The 21,484-nt window shown below is 47.5% G+C and overlaps 9 protein-coding genes across 9 annotated transcripts; 1 reads left to right on the top strand and 8 right to left on the bottom strand.

Moving 5' to 3' along the window:
• Positions 1-1,372: 1,372 nt before the first annotated feature.
• MGYG_05226 (hypothetical protein) lies at positions 1,373-2,407 on the bottom strand (the record flags this gene model as incomplete). The annotated part of the gene is made up of 2 exons (XM_003172586.1): positions 1,373-1,930; positions 2,000-2,407. 2 exons carry the CDS (start codon positions 2,405-2,407, stop codon positions 1,373-1,375), a joined length of 966 nt encoding a protein of 321 aa, XP_003172634.1.
• Positions 2,408-3,503: 1,096 nt separating this feature from the next.
• On the top strand, positions 3,504-4,904 carry MGYG_05225 (hypothetical protein; the record flags this gene model as incomplete). Its single annotated transcript, XM_003172585.1, has 1 exon — positions 3,504-4,904. One exon carries the CDS (start codon positions 3,504-3,506, stop codon positions 4,902-4,904), a length of 1,401 nt encoding a protein of 466 aa, XP_003172633.1.
• A 1,446-nt stretch (positions 4,905-6,350) lies between these two features.
• Positions 6,351-6,857, bottom strand: MGYG_05224 (hypothetical protein; the record flags this gene model as incomplete). Its single annotated transcript, XM_003172584.1, has 4 exons — positions 6,351-6,450; positions 6,511-6,567; positions 6,625-6,710; positions 6,777-6,857. 4 exons carry the CDS (start codon positions 6,855-6,857, stop codon positions 6,351-6,353), a joined length of 324 nt encoding a protein of 107 aa, XP_003172632.1.
• Positions 6,858-7,224: 367 nt separating this feature from the next.
• On the bottom strand, positions 7,225-7,701 carry MGYG_05223 (hypothetical protein; the record flags this gene model as incomplete). Its single annotated transcript, XM_003172583.1, has 2 exons — positions 7,225-7,529; positions 7,680-7,701. The coding sequence occupies 2 exons, from the start codon at positions 7,699-7,701 to the stop codon at positions 7,225-7,227; spliced, it is 327 nt and encodes a 108-aa protein (XP_003172631.1).
• A 365-nt stretch (positions 7,702-8,066) lies between these two features.
• On the bottom strand, positions 8,067-9,678 carry MGYG_05222 (major facilitator superfamily transporter domain-containing protein 5; the record flags this gene model as incomplete). Its single annotated transcript, XM_003172582.1, has 4 exons — positions 8,067-8,656; positions 8,720-8,807; positions 8,868-9,362; positions 9,448-9,678. 4 exons carry the CDS (start codon positions 9,676-9,678, stop codon positions 8,067-8,069), a joined length of 1,404 nt encoding a protein of 467 aa, XP_003172630.1.
• Positions 9,679-11,490: 1,812 nt separating this feature from the next.
• MGYG_05221 (hypothetical protein) lies at positions 11,491-12,694 on the bottom strand (the record flags this gene model as incomplete). Its single annotated transcript, XM_003172581.1, has 2 exons — positions 11,491-11,894; positions 12,445-12,694. The coding sequence occupies 2 exons, from the start codon at positions 12,692-12,694 to the stop codon at positions 11,491-11,493; spliced, it is 654 nt and encodes a 217-aa protein (XP_003172629.1).
• A 1,092-nt stretch (positions 12,695-13,786) lies between these two features.
• On the bottom strand, positions 13,787-15,296 carry MGYG_05220 (UDP-xylose and UDP-N-acetylglucosamine transporter; the record flags this gene model as incomplete). Its single annotated transcript, XM_003172580.1, has 4 exons — positions 13,787-14,808; positions 14,871-14,887; positions 14,969-14,994; positions 15,057-15,296. The coding sequence occupies 4 exons, from the start codon at positions 15,294-15,296 to the stop codon at positions 13,787-13,789; spliced, it is 1,305 nt and encodes a 434-aa protein (XP_003172628.1).
• A 440-nt stretch (positions 15,297-15,736) lies between these two features.
• Positions 15,737-18,584, bottom strand: MGYG_05219 (cell cycle checkpoint protein RAD17; the record flags this gene model as incomplete). The annotated part of the gene is made up of 2 exons (XM_003172579.1): positions 15,737-17,569; positions 17,634-18,584. 2 exons carry the CDS (start codon positions 18,582-18,584, stop codon positions 15,737-15,739), a joined length of 2,784 nt encoding a protein of 927 aa, XP_003172627.1.
• A 390-nt stretch (positions 18,585-18,974) lies between these two features.
• MGYG_05218 (ELMO/CED-12 family protein) lies at positions 18,975-21,313 on the bottom strand (the record flags this gene model as incomplete). Its single annotated transcript, XM_003172578.1, has 4 exons — positions 18,975-19,459; positions 19,524-20,405; positions 20,454-20,976; positions 21,047-21,313. 4 exons carry the CDS (start codon positions 21,311-21,313, stop codon positions 18,975-18,977), a joined length of 2,157 nt encoding a protein of 718 aa, XP_003172626.1.
• Between the last annotated feature and the right edge of the window lie 171 nt (positions 21,314-21,484).

The following is a 21,484-nucleotide window of genomic DNA, read 5'->3' as shown; positions in this document are numbered from 1 at the left end:
CAGGTATGAAGAAGACGGAGCTGGATGATGTGTGGATGTGATGACGAGAAAAGACGCCGTCTCTTGCTTTTTTCTGTTGGCGCACGATGACGAATTACCAAATCGGGCTCGAACGTCAACTCCGAGTTCTGTACTCCGAGAAACAACAGCACCAACAACAACAACCAGCCAACCACACAGCGAACTAACATCCAACATCCACAGCAACAGCAGCGGCAATGACAGCAAATCCTTGCTCAAACATATACTCGAAACTACTCCGTACGCTGTTTGCTTTTTCCTATTTATTTAAAGATCGAGGTCTCTTTGAAGGATTTCAACAGCCCAGCTGAACGTTACGACGCCCTTTCAACCAGGCCAGTGAGTGGCCTTTCATGTGAGTTGAGGAGCACTTTTTGTTCCCCTCTATGTGTCCCAGCAACAGCTAACAAGCACTAGGCGGTCGTGGCATAAAGCAAATATTGGGTAGCTGTGTGGCTGCAGCGACACCGAAGCGCTGCTACCGGCCCACTGCAGGCCGGGTCATCCATGTCCCTTGGCAGCGTTTGATGCGTGCAGAGCCACACCAGATCTCGCGGCTGTGAGTGACGGAGATTCGCACAAAATGGGCGGAGCAAGAAATACCCAGATCATGGCCAGACGACGGCGTTCTAGATGTCATTTTACCAGGAGGTCAGGAGTTCAATAACGAGTGATCAAGTGGGCAAGCGTCTACGTAACGACCATCTGGTTGCTCACAAGAGCGTACTCTCCGTATACGTTATAACTGGAACATGCTCTGAAATCAACAAACCAAAGGTTATTGTGTGACTAGCCGATAATTCAACCCGCCAGCGGGGGGACATGGCGGTGCAGCGCTAACTACCGGTAATCATACCCTTGTGATCCTACATACTTACAATAGCCATGAGTCAAGCGTTGGCAGCTGAAGAAGACAGCGTTTCAACCAGCATACATACGTGGAAATGTGTCCAGAATAGTTAACTGAGCAAGTTTTTACCTGATGAGGCTATTATGATTCAGCATAACTAGCTACGGAGCATCCTTGGCCGCTGTCAATATTTCTTGCCCAAGACGTGGAGGACGGTCCATGCAACAATTTAATGCCTTGACAGATCAATAATTCTGCAAAGGGAAAATAGTCCAACCCCGGGGTGAGATATTATTGGACGAGTTCTCACCACATCCACCATGCCACCAAGAGCCAACGAGATTATGTCACATAGTTAACACGAGGCCTGGAATTGACTAACGGTCATACTATGTGAACATGACCATATGACATCTCTATGTGTTATATAAACATGCCCGCCCACCGACTCGACCATGGCCGGGTCTGCTTTTGTATATACAAGGACTCTGAGCAACAAGTTTACTCCGTGGCCTCCTCTGGCCAAACGTCATAGCCAAAGGTGTCCTTCATGTTAACGAACCGCGTGTGTCTACCCTCCGACACCTTATTGACAGCCTCAAATTCTTCGTCGGATAGCTCGATTTCCTTGAAGTTACTCTCGATTCGTTGAGGGTTTGAGCTCTTTGGTAGAACCACATACCCTCGTCTCTGTCCCCAGGCTATCAATACCTGGGCCAAGGTGTGACCACCCTTATTCGCAATCTCATTCAGTATTGGGTTGGTTCCGACCTTTTCGCCAGTTGTCGGAACTTGATTTTGAGAACCGAGTGGCGAGTATGCTTCTGGCATAATATTCTTCGACAAACAAAAGTCGACAAGCTCCGTGTTCGGAAGGAATGGATGGATTTCGATCTGGTTGACCTGAGGAGGTATTTTTGCGAACGATAGAATCTGCTTTACGCCTGGAATGGTAAAGTTCGATAATCCGATCGATTTCGCTTTGCCAGATTCATACAGCTCCTCCATTGCCCGCCATGTAGGCTCCGGATTTTCGGTCAGGTTCTTTTTGGTCACATACTGGTCACATAACATTAATTGTTAGAGTCTTTCCCTCATCTGCGCCCATTCCTAGAGAGAATATCGTACCTTGCCGTCAGGGCCAATCTTTGGCATGTACTTGTCATCCCTTTCACTGGCGATTGGCCAGTGAACTAGGAAAAGGTCGACATAGTCCAATTGGAGGTTCCTCAGCGAGTTTTCTAAAGACCATGCCACCTCGTCTTTTTCATGCAAGTGATTCCAGACCTTGGTAGTGATGAACAAATCGGATCGCTTCACGCTGGTGTTCTCCTTGAGGAAATCCTGGATGGCTTGTCCAATCTCATCCTCGTTCAAATAGAACCAGGCGCAGTCCAGATGCCTGTACCCGGTCCGCAGTGCATGAAGCACAGCTTTGTACGCCTCTCCCTTCGATCCTTCGTTGGAAAAGGTACCGAAACCCAACCCCGGAATGGTGACATCGTTGCTCAATTTGAAAGTGATATTGCGAGACATTGCGCACCAAGCAACCGTTATCAATGTAGTAAGTAATGCACTATGAATCTCCCCGTATTCCTATCACGAACGGTATCTTTCTTAGGTATGGATAGTCTTATGTTGCCTTTTCTGGAGGATCTTCTTTCAATAAGGACTGGGGGAACTGCAGGACGATGTTTTTCTCGAGAAAGGCCTCAAGGATAGAGTTGAAACCGTGACTGAACCCTCGAATCCCATTGCCTTTCCGCTGCAATGTGCCCTAGAATTTTTCGTGGTTATGGAGAATCGACTCCATCCGCCTACGTCTATGACGTATTTTGAACTCAATTTTCACATTGCCTTTCTCCTGAGTATAGCGGATACTGGTGGGTATATTATGCTTACTGTATGCATGTGCTTTGAGGCCTCAAACAACCCGGGAGTGGATTCAATGGAGACAGACGCCCTTGAGCTGTACCCAGAGATAATCTATGTCAGCCAACAGAGGAGTGACAATGTCCAATTATTACCAAGACGGGGAGTAGGGTCCACTCGATCGTCGTGGCTTTCGGGCCAGTGGGGAACGTGGAAGGAAATGATCCCTACAACTTGACTCGGACATTAACCGCATTCTCAATTCATATTATCCACAGCACACAAAGATAGAGGACAACCAATTTGATGTTGTACCGGGCTATCCACTTGCAAAGATACCTTTAAGAGACATTGAACCACTGGCAGCGAGTTCAGATTTCTTTGGGTCCAATGAGAACCTTCGGTTGCCACATAACGTCACATTATGACATGGAATCTTTGTTTCGAACCATTGCAATGGTTTGCACGAATGTTTATGAGAATCCCGCCTGTGAAGATCTCCGAGGGAAAGAAGTCTCTTGACTCCTTTTCCTTTTCATGAAATTCGGACCTCCTTGACAAGTTTCCTTATTCGAATTGGGTATATAAATGCAAGGCTCAGCCCACCATTGATATCCAAAATTTGATTGAACAGAGACCTCCTTTCATTATCAATTACCCTTACTTTATATACTTCTCACTTGAAGTATCTACCACTCCTAGCACCAGTTTATCACTATTCGTTTCTCTTTTTCAACGTTTCTTTATTTCCACCGCAATCATGTCTCAACCTCAGCAAGACACCGAATGGTCGAGAAGGGATAGTGCCGTCAAACGCGGCCAACTCAGCATTCCATCTGACCAAGGGAACGCAATTGAAGTGAGAGCATTGAGAAGTTCGATCAGCGATGCAGGCTCTCTCATGCATAACCTCAGCCTATCCCCATCGTTTCAGGATAGACGGGGATCCCGTAATTCGTTTGGCATGGCTCTGCCTATCCCCAAATCCCCACGAGCTTCAAGACTATCGGGCTCTCGAGACCCCGCAAGCCTCAAGCGAGATGTGCTAGCTTCACAGATCCAGGACCTGGCAAAGGAAAAAGTTGAGGCAGCCAAGAACATGGCTTTTGCTTTCGATATCGATGGTGTCCTAGTCCACGGCAAAAAATTGATCCCTGAGGCTGCCAGAGTAATGGAGGTGTTGAATGGAGACAACGAGCTCGGCATAAAGCTGCCATACATATTGCTGACCAATGGTGGGGGCAAGACCGAGAGTGCCCGAGTGGACGAGCTTTCTGGGATCCTCAAATCACCAATTTCCACCGAGCAGTTCATCCAGTCACACACCCCCATGCAAGCACTGTCAGAGTACTACGATACCGTTCTTGTCTGTGGCGGTGAGGGATTCAAGGTCCGACAAGTAGCTGAGGACTACGGGTTCAAGACCGTTGTCCACACCAAGGACGTCCAGGCATGGGACCCGACCATCTCCCCCTGGAGCCAGCTGTCGGATGAAGAGCGTAAACAAGCCAAGATACGCGACTTTGACAATCTGAACTTCGATGCCATCATGGTATTTGCCGACTCCAGAGACTACCAGACTGATATGCAAATCATTCTGGACCTCCTCCTCAGTGAAAATGGCCGGCTGAAGACCAGGGCAAAGAACCCTCTTGCCAACCAGATCCCAATCTACTTCTCTCAGGGAGACATTATCTTCCCTACTGAGCACGCCCTTCCCCGTTTGACTCAGGGAGCCTTCCGCATTGCTATCGAGTCCCAATACAAGACACTAACAGGTGGGGACCTAGAGCGTGTTGTATACGGAAAGCCGGAGCTTGCAACATACAAATACGCAGACACCGTCATACAGCAATGGATGAAGGAGATCCACAACGAACATACCCTGCCCAAGAACATCTACATGGTTGGTGACAACCCTCAGTCGGACATCTGCGGCGGTAACATGTATGGCTGGAATACATGTTTGGTTCGCACTGGTATCTTCAACGGAGGCGATAACGACACCAACAACCCCGCCAATTTCGGAGTTTTTGCCAACGTTCTCGAAGCCGTCCAAGCAGCTGTGAAGAAGGAACTTGGGCAGGAGTTCAAACTCAAGTGGCAGGATGAAGAGGTCAACCCTGTTCTCCAGCCCGGTGGAGTCTCTGCAATTGAGTAATTAACGAAGGGAAAGGAAAAGTTTCATGGGTTTTCTGCTTGCATTTATGCGATTGGCTAAGGTTCTTAAAGTCTCCATTTTTTTCCCATATATATACTGGTGATACTCGGTTTTTTCTTTTCTTTTATTTTTTGGAGACAAGGCAGAAGTTGTCGGGTCCTTGACAATGGGTTACGGGAAGTGTACGGATAAATAGAGAAATTCAACCAGGAATATCTGTTTCGATTCGAGAAATTTTAGTCGGTGTGATCTCTCCTTTGAGATTGACTCGAGATCGTGGCGGTGATACACGACGGATTTCGATCAACTTACGGAGTACACGAGCCGTGATGTGCTCGATCCCGGCATTAATAGACTTTGATATACGGCTGATTATGTGGATCACCCTGTCAACCGCTGGTTCCCCGGCAGCTAAAACCGATGACCATTGCTCCCAATCCATCCATCCATCGAAATGTGGATTGAATTTGGTGTTCAGCGGTTTGAGATCGACCAGGACGCTCTTTCACACGGCAATTGATATAATTCCGGGCCTCCGAGGGGCCCAAACTCCTTGACCAGTTCACTAACTACTAAGTGGATCAGGCTTATCAGTTGGACCAGGAGCAGAAACAACTCCTACTCCGGGAAAAAAGCCGCTGGTTACTAATAACTGTTACAGTACGGAGTAGTTGTTTCGCCAGTGAGCTGAGGGCGAATAACTGCTTCGAGCATGATATAAGTGCTGAAAATGGCCAGTTTCCTCCTATCGGTTTGTCTTCAAGTTTGGGTCTATGGAGCCTAACCGCTGTGAAGAAACACACTATATAATTACTCCGTATATAAGATATATTATGGGCTAACTTGCGTTAGGAATATACGATATACGGAACAGTTGCCTGGGAGTAGGATACTGTTATGTGGATAACAGGGTTACTACATCAGACTATATTGATGAAACACGTACTTCAACACAGCTGAAGACATATCAAAGTTGAAAGTTGTCTCAACAGAGTATCTTTCCGTGCGAAGACCTTTGATACTTGGACTACACTAAACTGCCTAATGAGTGGCGCCTAAAAGTTCAACTATCATTGTGCTTTTCTAGTGTAAGCCGCACATGTTAGGCTTTAAACCCCATACTTATGTATGTCAGGTTGGGTAAGGAGTTGAATAGCGGTTGACACTAGAATTAAGTGCTGAGAACCTGCATCATTTTAACCAGTGAAAAAGGCTATGGTATACTGTATTGTGTATATACTTATCAACACATATATTCCGGGATATAAGTGTGGATAAGTCTGGGAGCATGAGAAAAAGGAGAGGATAGCTTGTCGTAGACGCTTGAAGTATTTCATTAACGCATTAATATTAAGACCTTAAAGAAGGCACACAAAAATGACAAGGGAAAAAGATAGCACGCTCAAATTATATCTCTTGATAATGCAGATGAGGAATAAATTGCACCTAAGCGCAGGTAACTGCGTAGACGGTAAGGCCCTCCTTTACAAGGTCTGTTCGATCCGAAGTGGCTTCGCCGATTGGTTCTCCACCACATCCACGGCTTCTGTAGGTATATGTTAGGATACTAGCAATAGTTGTACATCCTTAGAAAGGCATGACTTACGCATAGAGCTGACAAGTGCTTCCCTCAGCCACTTTCAACGATCCGATTGGGTTGTTGCTATAATAAATGAGCCTTACTGGATATTATACCTATAATTAGGTGATTGAAACATACTGATCTGGGAGCATGTAAGAGCAGATTTCTGGCCTATCGACAGCTTGCATGTATCCCTCGAAATTGGCTAGTTTGTAAATGGTAGCCTGTATAAGGTAAGTCAGAAGGTAATTCAGCGGGAGAGTTGGCCGTAGAAGCTATGTTCTCCTCACCAGTGGTTTTTTATCAACTGGAGCTGCAAATGAGGCTGGGACGACGGCAAGGGCCAAAGCCACAATCTTGGAGAACTGCATTATTGCTGTGTAGGAGGTTGGCTGGCTGGCTTGATTGATCGTTTGTTTCTGCTGAGCTCGGAGAGGATGGTCTTTATTATTTTTGATTCTGGTTCTTGTTTCTGAGCAGAAGAGAGTAGAGCAGGAAATGGTCTTCTATTTATGTCTAGCCAGAGCAGTACTGCCTGCCAAAGTATCTATTATATTTAGCTTTAGAGGAAGGTTCCCCTTTTTTCCATCTGTTGGGCGAGTATCAACGCCCCGAGGTTTCACAGAGAGAAAAAAGCAAAACACTTTTGCAGTCAATCGAGGATGAAGGAATAAACACTTGACGGCTGGCTGCTTCGCCTCTGTGATCGTGTCTCAGAGTACTCTGAGACAGTCCGTTCTACAACATGCATCCCTTAGAAGCGCTTAGCAATACAAACTTAGGAATCGAATCGCACCCCTCATCCAAAGCTGGCGAGGCTTGCAGCAACTGTGCTGGGGATATCCGTCTCCAATGACGTGGGTTGGCTTTGCAGATCGGCAATGCAGTCCAGATAAAGTCGCAGAGGGTATTGGTCCATGGATCGCGGCATAGATCGGCCCGAAAGCTGCAGATATCTTCCAAGATTTCGATTGGAAGAAGCTGGTGGAATCGCGGCTGCAGGGTAACATATTGCTGCTCCAGCAACTTGCCATAAATACCACCTGTGTGCGCGTCAAACACTCCATGAAACGGGAGACACTTATCAGTTTTGTTTAGTTGTTGCTTGCCGCAGTTTCAAAACACTGGAAGCTACCGTGGATCATTGGGTCTGAGGGGTGTATAAGGAAAGGCCCGGCGCTTCCGGTGCATACTGCAGCCCAGATTATCAGACATGTATCCGGAATGTCCAGATGGAAGTCAACTATCACTGCCGAAAATAACCCGTTCCCAGAATAGGAGATACAGCTGTGCATACCAATCCTCCCTGGTATGCGTGTCTCATTTGCATCTAAACCATCGATGAGACCTTGAAGTGGAGCAGACACCGCACCATACATAATAGCCCGATCGAAATATCGAGGTCGGCATTACGGAGTACAATATGGCCTTCATCGAAGAAAGAAATGAGAGAATATCATGGCGACAAGCAGCAAAGTACTGCAGGTCATGAAGACCTTGTTTCTATATCCTCCACCTTCGTCAATACCATCTGTTAGCAACAACGACTTGAGAAATGTGTGAAGGTGTCAACTGGGTGATTATCCTGGAACGCATGTCTCACCTTCTGTGGTGAAAGCCAGGCCGGCAACAACAAAGCAGTTTAACGGCAATCGAAATAGAGCATATATCCCTGCTCGATCCTTATCCTGGATCATGACGCTTTTGAGTACACCCATATTCGGGTAGTATAGTCCAATGCTGAATTCATAGACACAGAACGCAAAGAGAGTGAGCAACGTAGTCGGGAATACAACGGCACAGATTAAGCTCATACTCCCTAGGAATAAAAGGATGGTAAGTAGACGAGAGGATCGGGATACACTAATGCTATTGACATCGTATGATGGATAGCCTCGTGGCTCTGGTGATGGTGACGACGACGATGATGATGAAGGAGCTGGCGGCGAATCCTCTCGCGAAGGAGGTGAGACCATGAGCTGAGATGCTACCTGAGACCCCAACATCATGGCAGTCATGAAGCTAGCAAAGATAACCCCGAATGGTGGGCTGTTAGACATACCGTCATCCTTGCTGGCTGCAATGATTGCAGGTGACCAGAAAGCGACAAAGAGGTACATAGATCCCTCAGTTATCATAGTAGTGAACCCTAGTGTCATGATACGGGTATCTTTACAACGAGAGTCAGTGTTTGCACAGGCTTATATGGCAGGATGTAGTTGTAAACACTTACCCCTAATTATAGTCGATATCCTAGCACTCTGTTGGCCCTCCGTAGCCTCCGATACGGAGCCATCGGAATTACCAAGATAATTCTCATTCTATAGTAAGGCCCATTATAAGCATGGTTTCGGTTATTGGAATCGGGTATCAACACGTACCCATGTTCCCAAAATTAGAAAAAAGGCCAGCAAGAGACAGACGGGGCTCGCGAGAAATGGAGCTCTTCTAGAACCCGTTATCGAGACAAGGTAATTGCTCACAAGCCCAGACAAAACTGCAACCATTCCACTCAGGACGGTCATTGTCCCCAATATCTGGTTTAGCTCTGCTGGATCGTTCGCAGCCTTTCTGTGATGATATTCGGCCACAAGCCATGCTTCAAAGACCGTAAAGAGTAAAGTCGTCCCAATACCCCCAAGGACTCGCCCAAGAAAAAGAATAAAGACGTTCGATGACGAGGTTGTCATGATGCAAGATAGGCTGTATATTAGACAGAACGCCAGACACGCTTTTCGACGTCCGTAAACATCGGCAAGCTTGCCTACGAATGAGGCACTGAATGCCCCAGAAACGAACCCCGTAGCAAAGAGCGTTGCAATGACATGGTCATGCAGCTGAAGAGTTTCCTTGTACAACGGGAAGAAATAGGGGCCCTGGTATGAGTATAGCTCATGGTCAGATCATATATCCTAACGCAAGGCTGCCTTATTAGAGGCTGAATGAGGAATGATATCTAACCTGCATCCAGTCTGAAGCCACTACAAGCACATAAACAGGGAGGAAAGTAAGCACAAGTCCCTTGTTGTCTTGCGGGCCACTGGTTTGATCTCTGAACAGACCAGCTACGCTGCCTGCCAGCCCCTGGAGACTTGCTCTTCCCTCGTTGTTGTTGAGACGGTAAGATGCGAGGGCAACATTGGCAAGTATCAGCGTGGATAAAGTGCCAGTATATATATCCGTTATGCACATCCTTTCGTCGACGCAGCCGTATGCTTGATGATGATGACAATACTGGCTCGTATGATGATTCATGGAAGGTCGACAGCTTAGTAGAAAGGTATCTTCTGCGTGTATCAATGGTATAGCTTCAATGCCTAGCTAGCTAGCAATAACAATATTGCTGGCGCTACCTTGCGGGTTTAGGGAGTCGTTAACAACCTTGAAGGTTCTGCTGTTTGAGTGGCTGCCTGGATAGACATTTAACAAGTTCTGCTGACTCAACTCTGGCCATTTTCTACGCCCTGATGAATATATCCAATACAGGGTCTACATCTATATTCATAATATATACTTTGACGGCTCATGCTTCTTATTCCGATGCTTGTTTGCGAGCTGCCAGAGTCAGGATACCGATCTTATGGTGAGCTAGCCTTGCCACACAAAGTGAATAAGCGACAACATGCATGGGACCTATCTGACTTTCGATGTTTTTCACTACGGCCAAATGCAGCCTGGTCGCGGGAGACGAACTGAGTGCAGTAATCATTAACTCGGTAATATCTCCCCAACTGCTGGTTGATGGTTAATACACTTGACTCCAGGAAGCCTTACCCCTAAAATCTTTGGGTCTCTGTCAGATATGATACGCTCACCCCATATGTCATGAGCATGTATAACGTGTGCCAACCTGTCAACCGTGCTTGAATAATCATAAACAGAAACTCCATTTGGCAACTTGTTGAGCTCCTTAACGGCTGATTTCTTGTCAATCTGGATGTTTGGCTTCGTGGTCGTGAAGTCGGCAGCATGCGCGGCAACTTGTGATACTGCTGTGGCATCCCGGTCAGACAAGGAACCGAGCCTGGCCTTTCGTTAGACTGTGACAGGCTGACTGGTATAGTTGGCGACTTTATTGTAGTCAAGTCCTACATCTGCAAGATATGTGAAGAGAGACCTTGGTATAAGTTAGATCAAAGACGAAGTCGCGGTCTTCTGGTAATTTTGTCTTGTTCAGCTTAACCGGAATCCTTGCCATCGAATATGGTGGGATAACAGTTTGACGGGCTGCATATACAGGTCTGTTCTGTTAGTGATACTTCTTAGCGACGACTGTAATGGGAACTTGCAATTTCTGACAGGCTCCTAATGTAGCTCTTCTGTGCTGTAAGTCTTATGATGACGCCCTCAGGTGTCAACGTGTCAGCTCCTAGCAGAAGTTGTGCCTTCAGTTGTGGAATGACATGTGCTTCGACTCATAGCCGTGCGATTTTGCGAATGGTCAAATTCAGTACAGTCAGTACCTCTCCTACCCTTTTCTCACTCTCGTCCCCTAGAGCCTTCAAACGCCCCTTGGAGTCTTTATTTCTGATGGGGCGATCAGCCTGGAGTGGTAGAAGCCAATTACCAAGGCCCGTCCTAATTCTTCATTCTATAGTATGTTATCAGGCCGTAAGTCCAGGTGCTCTACCACATGGGCTCGAATCAATCTCGACTGCGATATCTGCGCGTCCCCCTTCTATCGCCGAGACGCCCGCGGTCATGAGTACCCGTGCAGTCGTTCTCGGCGCGGTCACTTTTTGGTGTTGGGGCTGTTGGTTGACTGGCGATGATGTTAGATCGCTTAAATTTCGCTTCCGTCTGGGAGCAGCTTGACGGGAGTTGGAATCAGAGTCCGTGTTGTCTGTCCGTGAGGCTATACTTTGGGGTGCACAGCTAGCCTGGGATCGAGTGGTACGTTGACGGACGTCTGCACTTGGAGAGCTTAGAGGTGAGGATGGCATATACTCTAAGCTTGGAAGAGTTTGTCGGAGCTCATTTCTTGGTATAAGTGCTCTTTCATGGTCAAGGCTTGTTTCCCATACCATTGGTGGACTGATTGGGCCAGTACACATGTCTCCGCAGTAAGGCCAATGTGCCCTGTTTGCCCCAATGTCCGTTGTAGTCATGAGCTCGCTTCAGGGAGTTCAGGACCTGAGATTCCGGGGCACAGACTAGGGAAAGCCCCGTCTTAAAATGTCGAATGCAGAGCCTACCACCCTCCAGGTAGTAAGAGTCCGCGAATGAGTCGATTTTCCGAATATTAGAAGGAGTGGTTCCATCCCTATGGAAGCAGTAGTACGTGGAGAACCACGAGGAGGACCTATAATCAGAGTCCCAGTTTGACTTGGCTACGTCGACCTCGCCAGCCCATACTAGGGCACGGGAGGCTGCCGTCAGACTCGGGCCCTCGGGCTTGGCCTCTTCGGCTAGTCTATCCAGTAACTAGTTTTTGGAAGCCTCCTTTGGTCCTTCCAGACCCAGGAGTTCCCGGCTCCATAGGCCAATCCATTAGTGATATATGAAAATTTCAGCCCCTCATTAATCATCATATGGAACTCCTGGACTAGAGTAGATGCTGTTATCTGCTCTGCGTTACATATTAGCTTAGCCTTTTCCTCTGTTGGGATTATTGCTCTTCTGCCTGGCGTTGTCGTGCTTCCGCTCTTGCTGCCCGCTCCTCCGTCTGTCGGAGGAGAGCCTGAAGGCCTAGCACGCTATCGGAAGCCATCTCACAGAGGCAATATATCAAAACGACTGAACCAAAAGAGTGAGCCCGTGCTAGTGGTCGGCGGGCCTTCATGCTCATCCAAAGAGCATGGTGTTTTGATGCATGGTTTTCAACACATGTGCTTCGCCGGCTATGATTCTGCCAAAAATATCGACATATTGACAAGCTATGCAGAAAGTAGTAACTCGTTAGCTCTTTTCATGCAGGTACGAAGGAAGGTTGTAATGCACGTATAACAAAAACCTTACCTATTACAGCCTTTCCATCCTTGCCATTTAGCTCTTCGTCAACTTCGGAAACGATTTCATTGTCGAGGCAGTCATCAGTATCATGGTCTATGTCATCCTCTAGGCAGTCGACGAGACAGTCAACATTGAAATGTGGCTTATTGAAGTTCTTTGCAACCAGGTCCCTCTCCTCGGAAGATATTCCTGCGTGTATCGCCAGGGTGGTATATTGAAGTAGCTCGAGGAATCCAATTGTCAAGTAAAGAGTCATGGGACTCTTTACAAAGAACAGGACTCGTCTTGATTTGTATTTGCTTAACAACTTCACAATGGCACACAGTTTAGCACTTGACTGTCCAATATAAAGTGCTAATTCGCCTCGTGTTGCAGGGACTTTGACGTAAGGGTCCCTACACGTATATTGAAAAAAAAAAGGACATGCCGCCATCTGAGCCCTTCTTGTCATTTTCGAACATAGCTGCTTTCGGTTGCTGGGACTTTCGAATGCAGATCATATAATTTAGTTGAAAATGCGGTATGACTCAGTAATGTCGCTACCTTCATGTTCAGTCTTGCTCCGCTAGAGGATTCAGACGCGTCCCGACTGGAACGCCCAGATCATCATCCAGATCATTTTCTCCATCCTTGCGCTTGTTTTTCTGCTTTGTGGCAGGGGGTATCCTCGTTCGAGAATACCGGTGCCGTAGCTTGTTAGCATAATGGTTCTCGCTGTTTGGATATCGTCATTTTTGGCTTTAAGCGATGCCATTAACACTCCAAACTCTCCTGTGTTAATTATATGTGCATGCTTCGTCGGGCCTGTGTGGTTTTACGAGAGCGATAATAGATTAAAGATGTTTAGCTCGGGGAAAAATCGCACCCTGGGGCTATTATTTGATATTATTTGGTAATGGCTTGGATGCGTAGCTGCCTAGAGTATCAAAGACCTTGCTGAAAGGTAAGGGTATTAAGAATAAATGAAGCGTGCTGCCTCCTGATAAATAGAATTTTGCTACTGTGAAGGTGGAAATGTTGTGAAAATGTTGCTGCGAAGATGTTGCTGCGAAGATGTTGTTGTGAAGATGTTGCTGTGAAGATGTTGTTGACCTAGAGAACATTTGGTGGCTAACTAGCCTGGAGCCAGGCCCATGCCGAAGGTGAGTCACGTGAAAAAAAATGCTTGGCTCTTATCAACCCAAGATAGGCAGCCCCTTATACTCCGTAGGTCCTCTCAAAGAAGCCAGCTTTGCCTGTCCAACTCATGGAATAACTATGTATTTAAGAATATGTAGATCTAACTTCCTCGAGGATCTTAATACCCCGATAAAGTACTCTAAGCCTGTTTCTAAACACAGGTCTATATCTATGTGTTCTTTTCTTTGCTTTGCTGTCTTCTCAACCTTGCTCCTTCATAAGCGTATATTCCACCGCCCAAAAACACTAATATAGCGCCAGCAAGTACTCCAAAAGTGAGAACGTTGCCAAAGAGATACACAGACAGAATCAGTGATACGAGCTTGCGGATGTTCAGCACAATAACCACTGTCAAAGAGGAGGTCTTCGCAGATAGGAGGTAGACGCCTCGTATACAAAGGTATTGCGTCAACCCATTAAGCAGAAGATAGGATATTTTGATCGGAACCATGGAAAGTATAGGTTGTGTTGAAGGGTGGTTCGCAAGGAGATCCAGGAATGGCAAGACTGGTGCAAGGAATTGGGATGGGCTTTGAGAAGTGAGTGCGGTGGCAGAACTGGCTTTGATGACACTGCTCACAGATGGAGATGCCAGCAGGAATTTCAACTGCGGGTATAGTTGAGGATATGAGGGAAGTAAAAATGGTATGGACAGGGCGTGCGAATAGAACAAGCCTTCTCGCCAGTTGTCACGGCCATATTTCTGGTATAACCAATCCGCATATACGCCCTGGAAGGCAGCTAAAGCCATTGCCAAGCCGAGGATCGTGAACCCTGCTAAGGTCATGAACATAGAGGACCCTTCACTTGCCGCCAGTCCAAGATCCAATGATTTCCCTTTTGCGCTGGCATCGGCAATAGCTGCAGCGATAACTCCCGCAGACAGAATAGCAACCGAAATAACCTGCATAGGCGTGTATCTCCTCGAGTTGTACAGGTATCCAACCACCATTGAAGCAACTGGCCCGCCGCTTCGAACGATGATGTGAAGAGGCACTGATATCTTGAAGATAAAGGCTGCATTGTTGAGTAAGTTCACCGACATGAAAAATGCGGTATATATAGCCCATGATTTCAAGGGAATGGCGGGTTTTAGGATGAAGAGAGATTTGGGTCCGGCGGCCGGGGACAGAATAGTCGGAAATGTAAGAAGTGCAATGATCACGAATTGTGCGAAGGTAATAAGGGTCCCTATTTTATGTTCTTATTAGTACCTGTACGTAATACCTGGGATAGAGAGAAGGCCCGCATACCATAGTTAGGATCATCTCTACAAGTAATTATCAAGTGTTAGCATTTATAACCTATATTGACCTAATTCTTCGCCGATGCTATCAACGGCGCGACTCACTGTATCAGAGCCTCCAGGGCAAACACCTATTTTCGTGTTAGCCCATACTCCCAAACCACCAGACAGTTTAGTAGCAAGATAGACATACATTTGAGCAACATCCTCCAAATATAAAGGCCGCAATAATCACAATATTCAGCCAAGCAGGCACAGTCGACTGCACGATTGCAGATGCCACATTACTCGGTTTATGGTCCTTCGCTCCCAACGGTTGTGGCGTTGCTACGCCATTTGGCTCACTATATTTTTCGAGAGTCGTAGATCGTGATACGGCGTTAGATCGGCGATTTATTTGAGAACCTCTCGGTTCTTCTCGCCTTCCGGTCATGGGCTGCCTACGGTGAAGCAAACGACCTGACTACTAAACCGATATTAGTATGACAAACAGTGCAAAAAGGGCTTTGGAATCATTGCATCCTTCAATACCTCTCGTAATGAGCGCTGCATATATAAGGAATATTTGGATTAGGAATGTGTCACCTGCAAGGATATTGCATCAAATCGGTGACCGCCGCGATGTCGTCTCCCGCTATCTGGAACGGAAAAACTTGCAATCTTATCTTATCTTATCTTCGGATCTTGATCTTATCTCCGACAGAGACTGCGAAAGGTGCGGACAAACATTAGACAACGATCGCAAGCGTGTAGATATAAGTAGGTTGTAAACTCGAAGTGAGGTGAATGCTGCCAGTAGGATATTCTCATGCTTCCAAAATGTCACTATTAAGAACATATATACAATATCCCCGAGGGGAGCAAAAAAAGCCATTAATCGTCCTCGATATCATCATCACTCAAGACGAGTTTATCTACCTCTTCTTCAACAGAGGGTAAGCCTGTAATACTATATGTTGCTGGCTTTGACTGCCACGTTCGATTTTTCCGAGGAGAACCCATAGTTGAATTGAAATGGGTATTATAGCCATGAATATCATCCTCCTCAATTTCTTGGCTCCGCCGTATCAAACCGTTTACCTGTGTTATCTTTCCTATTTCCTTTCGTTCACTCATGTCTTTGGATATTAGTTTCATATAAGGAAGTCGTTCCAAGATGACTTCATTGCGAGATATCATGCATCTCGCCACGTCCTGGCTATCAAGCCCACTTTCCTGTGGAGTGTTTGGCATCCGAGCACGGATTCCCCAGGATGCTACCCCCTCGGTTCGCCGAGGTGCTTTGTCAGAATTGAGTAAAGTCGTAGAGGCGGTCATTATCCGTCGCATCCAAAGGGCAACTAGGCCATCTACTTCTTCGGCCTGCCGCCATAGCTTTATTGAGGAAGGATAAAACATTTTGTGCGCATCTGGCCCACGCCGGTTGACCGGGAAAGGGAGATGATATAAAAGGCCCCGCGAAGCAACCTGGAAACTAATTTCGTCCTGGCGTAGGATGTCAATTCCGGTACCAGACCCTTGAAATGCAATGCGTCCAGATCCAAGCCCACGAGCCGATTGCATATTCCGACGATTCCCGATGCCCAGGATATCCGCGGCAGAAAGCTGCTCGGAGCAGTCATCCAAGGATTCGGTGAATAAATCGCCATGGCAAGATGGGGGATAATTTTCATGTAACGCAGACAAAAATGTCTGGATATCTGTTCCGGTTTCGTTAATCAGGTCGTCGACGGAAACTTGAGATACCAGATCATGGTGACCTCCGGGTTTCGAGGAAGGTTTCCTGCCCCTTAAGCCAGTGCGGGTTGAGGCCGAGGAGCTCGGCTCGTCCCTTTTATTGTACATAATTTTACCAACAGCGTGGAAAATCCCCAAGCTGGCCTCCCGCTGGGTAACCATTTCGAGAGTTTCCATTTCCATTGCTGTAGGCGGAGGATTTGTTTTACCCAGGCGTTTCGGACGACCATTGAGTGTCCCACTATACCCTTCATAATCGCCGCCCCGAAGACAGATAAATTCCAACGAGGAAATGGCGCTGCGAACGTCTCCCATTTCAGCGAACCGCTTAAGGACTGCAGGTCCGGGGATACGTTTTCGGTGAGATAAGCGCGCTTCTTTCTTTAGCACCAGGTCTAAAGCTTTAGTGAGAAATGTTGGCGCAATCGGATTGAATTCAATAATGCCGACTCCTGGGTGATTGGATAACTCTGGCCCTAGTAGACGATGGACAGTAAAGCTATCAGAGAAAGAGGTACCGTCTCCGAGTAAGGTCTCGGAAACAATGATAACAATTGGGGTATTCAGGGTTTCTACCGAACGAGCCGTCATCCTGGCAGAACTTGAAGGTAGCGAGGGGGCAGCATGACGCAAAAGTGCGGACCGAAATGCCGTTAACCCAGATGATCCAGGACTAAGGGATGAAGGAAACTCTTCCACAAGTATTATACGCCGTCTTGAAGATTGCAAGGCTGCACTGCTATTGGGAGTTGAAGCAGTAGCTTCACCATCTAAGTCTAGACAGTTATATTGCTCACCACGACCAAGGAAGTCATCAAACTGTGTCCCAGTAGAGGCATATCCTTGAGCGGAATATTCTGTTCCAGCAGAATTTCTCCATTCTACGATATCATACCCGAGAGCTTTCGATAACAGTGAAATGGTTGTAGTTTTGCCACTGCCCGCAGGTCCTTTTAGCACAAGTATGCGCTATATATAAGTTAGCACAGTCGTAAAGTAAGGCAAAACAGCAAGCAACAGGGCGTCTACCTACGCGTCGACTTCGACCGATGAAAACCTCATTCAGCCAGTTCTGCACGTCCGCAACCTTCCTCTTATGCACGGCAAGCTCATCCAAATTGGCTGGAGCGAATTGCTCCGCCCATGGCTTCCCAGTTGTTTGTACGGGCGCTGAAGATGACCCAAATGACGCAAAGGTCGACTGCGATGACAACCCGGTGTCATTACTATCTGTATGAAGTATGAACCTTTTCCCTGATCTTGGTTTCGTATCTGGTTTAGCAGTTGGTATCCCTTTTTGACCTGGAGGAGGGCTTCTTTTCCGCCGATCTAGCTCAGGGTGACCATGGAAACTTGATGTTCCACTCTTATTGCTGTTCTGTCGTGGCTGGGATAATAATTCATCCAAAGAGTCATCGTCTTCAATCATATCCTCCAATAGATCATGTTCAAGTTCTAGGAGCATCTGCCTCTCCCTCTCTTTCTCCTTCTCTCGCTCCTTTTCCCGTTGTAATTGTAATCTGTTCCATCTCTCTTCTTCAGTGGCCGGCTGGAAGAAGCTTCGTAGTGATTTACCAGCTTGCCCAGTATTATCTTCATTGGAGTTCTTCTTGGTTTTTGCGGTGCTCTTTCGCTTCTTCTCCGGAGAAGATGCAGGACTCGTGCGAGTTGAATGGACAGAGGATGCCTTACTCGGTGATCTGAGTACGTCATTCAAGGATCGTTCGGGGAGAGGCGGTCGATTCTGTGAGGAAGTTCTTGTAGGTAGACTGGAGAGCGGAAGTTGTAAAGTCCCATTGCGATTGTTGCCGCCTGCGGGCTCCGTTGAAGTCTCTCGTGAAGCTTTCAAAGAGCGGTTCCCTTTATACGTCCCCTGGACTTGAGGCTTCTGTCTCCCCTTCACTGGGACTGGGCTTTCGAGCTCGTCGTCTGAGGAATGAACTATGAGTCTCCGCTGTCGCTTTCGAGGGTGGGGAGTGCTCATGGCGAGAAACGCTGGAAAACCAAACACCAAAAACTCGAAGGCTACATCCTTTAGCGGATGATTCAATGTCTTATAATGAGTGATGCGACCTGGCTATCGGCCATAGTGCATGATTCTAAGCGGGTGGTTGATGGTTGTGTCTTCAGGTGCCTGGAGAGGTCGCGATGTTGCTTTTTCTAAGACGGTTTGCAAGGGAGGTCGATGTTTGCATTGTTTGCTCTGTACTGATATCAAACCTTGGTATAGATCAGGGGATAGGGGTTCAGGATCTAATATCTAATACACCAAGAGGAAGAGGAAGAGAAAGAGGAAAGGATTAAATACAAGAATTAAATTAAGGGTACAATAAAGAAGAAAAGGGTATATAGATTCTTTCGTCTAGGCAGCAGGTCAGCTTCCTCCAAAAATATCATAATAATAGTCATCGTCCAGTCCCTCCCTACTAGGGACTTCAGGGCAGTCACCAGTAAACGCAGCGTCATCAAAGCGGACATTCAGCAGCCTAATTTTCAGTCCGTAGTTGCTGATAAGATTGATTAACTTGTTAGTTTCTGCGGTTATGGGCTGTTGGTTGAGGAGCATCAGTAGTCCGTCCAGCCACTCGGATGCTATGCTGTGTGACTGAGGGTAGAGAATAAGCAGCACAACTTCATTCTGGCCTTGATTTTCATCGCCGGGATAATCAGTAGCTCTGCTCTCTGTCCTGAGATTCGGTGATTCATGGGGCCCTGATGAAGCAGATTTGGCTAAGCCGTGAATTGTGATTTTAGTTGATGCGCTGGCGGTATGAGGGAGCGTTTTGATAGTTGAGCCAGACGAATCGTCCGGAGAAGCGGATACATTGGAGACGACGGAAGATACGGTGCTTAGGTCGACTTGAAGTAAAATCACGTTAGCAAAGCTCTCTTAAAAACAGGGGGTGGAAGCAGAGAAACATACTCTTATTGGATAGAGACTCCAATTCAGGCTTGAAGTCATCGGATGCAGACTCGAAATCTCCATAGTGTAAGAACCGCCTGTTATGCGAGAGCTGGATGTATCTATGATACGTCGACACTCCTCGTTTGTCCGCCGCCCCATTGCTATCGGCCGCAGCCTTCGAACTCAACTCTGTACTTGGGAACCAAGCACCCTGCAACAAACACCGGACACGCTGCTCCTTGACGAACTGCAATGCCTCATGATGCAGTTCCTCTCGGACCTGGTGTAGATGCTGACCCCATACGTCTTCGTACGTGAGTTCTAGCAGTTCCATCTGAAGCTCTCTGAGGCGCTGATACTCAAAGTCAGCCATCTCCTCTTCCACTTCCAGCACATCTTTAACGCGCGAAGCACCACCGATGACACTCTCGACTAATATCCGAACCAACTCAACTATCTTCGAGAAATCTTCCACTTCGGCCGCAGTAGATTTCCAGAGCCGGAAGAATGCGTGCAAACCAGCAACATGCAGTCTCGGCCAGTGAAGGAGGATTGGCTTGAACAATTTATCGAAATTCGTCTTGGCTTCAAGCGCAAGGTAGCTCTTTGGGTCATCTACCTCGGCCTTGTCGACTTCGAAATGCTCGTACAACACGGATGTCACGGCCAGAGAAGCTCGGGCAATTGGGCACCTCTGCTCAGCTGGTCGAGTAGATTGCTCAAGGAGCATCTTCTGGAACTCATCCTGGTATCTCCGGACGTAATCAGTCAAATCCATCATACCCAAGAATCCCATTTCCTGGAACTCCCACTGAGGGCTTTCGGACTCAAATCCAAGGCGGCGCCATTTATGCGGGTGATGTCTCTTGGACGACTTGTGAGGCAAAGCAGCACCGTCCCCTGCCGTATTATCCGCAGCATCTTTCCCAGAGTTGGTCTCCTTCGCACCAGCGGAAGAATCCTTCTCAGCTCGTTCGGGGTTGCTAGCCAGGTGGATCCCCTTTAGCGCCCTGCGGTGCTCTGATCTCTCCAGATCAACGGGTACCTCCCTCCATTTCCGCAGGAGCAACTTTGTAAGAGACTGGAACTCGATGAGTGGGTGGGCTAGATCCTGCAGCGCGCTTCCCTGCATAAGTACGTAGACGGCGCGTATCACGCCGAGATCCTGTAATCGCTTGATAAATTTGGGCCATTCATTCTCGCCCTGGTTCGATATCGAATCTCTCATCAGCGAATTGATTAGTTGCAGCGCATTGGCGCATAGAGCGTGGTCCGCGGATGATAGCCTTCTGACCAGCATCTCTAGGAACTGTGGATGGATGGCGATGGCTGGTTTAAGGGCCTGGAAGCCAAACATTCCCGGCACCGAAGAGCGACCAGAGGTATGAGGGTGTGAAACGATGGAAACGAGTATAGACATTGCGCCTCGAAGGATATTAACAAGCGGATGAGTGACGATAAGCTGGACAATCTAGAGAGCAGGCCATCAGTAAGTCAGATGCATTCACATCTACGAGGGGGTGCCAAAAGGCAAAACGTACTCTCTCGATCAGGTCGGTTTGTACGAACTCCCACCCCTTGTCCACTTCCAACAACCTGGCGAACGAGGTAAGACTGTATGCGAGCGTGTTCCCCGAGGCCGTCAGTGAGAGATATTTCAGCTTGGTCAGTCCTCCCTCTGCGATGAAGATGTCCGCGAACGAAGGATCCCCTATATTCGACTGCAGCTTGAACACAGCCATCTTCCGCACCGCATCTTCGTCGCTCCCCAGCCGCTCGACGAGCTCTGATACATTCACGCTCTCCATCTTGTCACGACTGTCTCTTCCTGCTGCCGGCGTACCTCTCCAGGAGGTAGTTATGGTATTAGCTAGTGCTGTGGCTGTTATGCTCCCACTCCCCTTTTATTCTGCGTCAGGAGAATCCCGGAATCGAAGCGCAATTGAAATGTCGAGCTACACTTTTCCGCTAACGCACTC

Source organism: Nannizzia gypsea, genomic scaffold (assembly GCF_000150975.2).
Source record: "Nannizzia gypsea CBS 118893 supercont1.4 genomic scaffold, whole genome shotgun sequence".
Taxonomy (NCBI): Eukaryota; Fungi; Ascomycota; class Eurotiomycetes; order Onygenales; family Arthrodermataceae; genus Nannizzia; species Nannizzia gypsea.
This window is presented reverse-complemented; position numbering and strand designations above follow the sequence as displayed.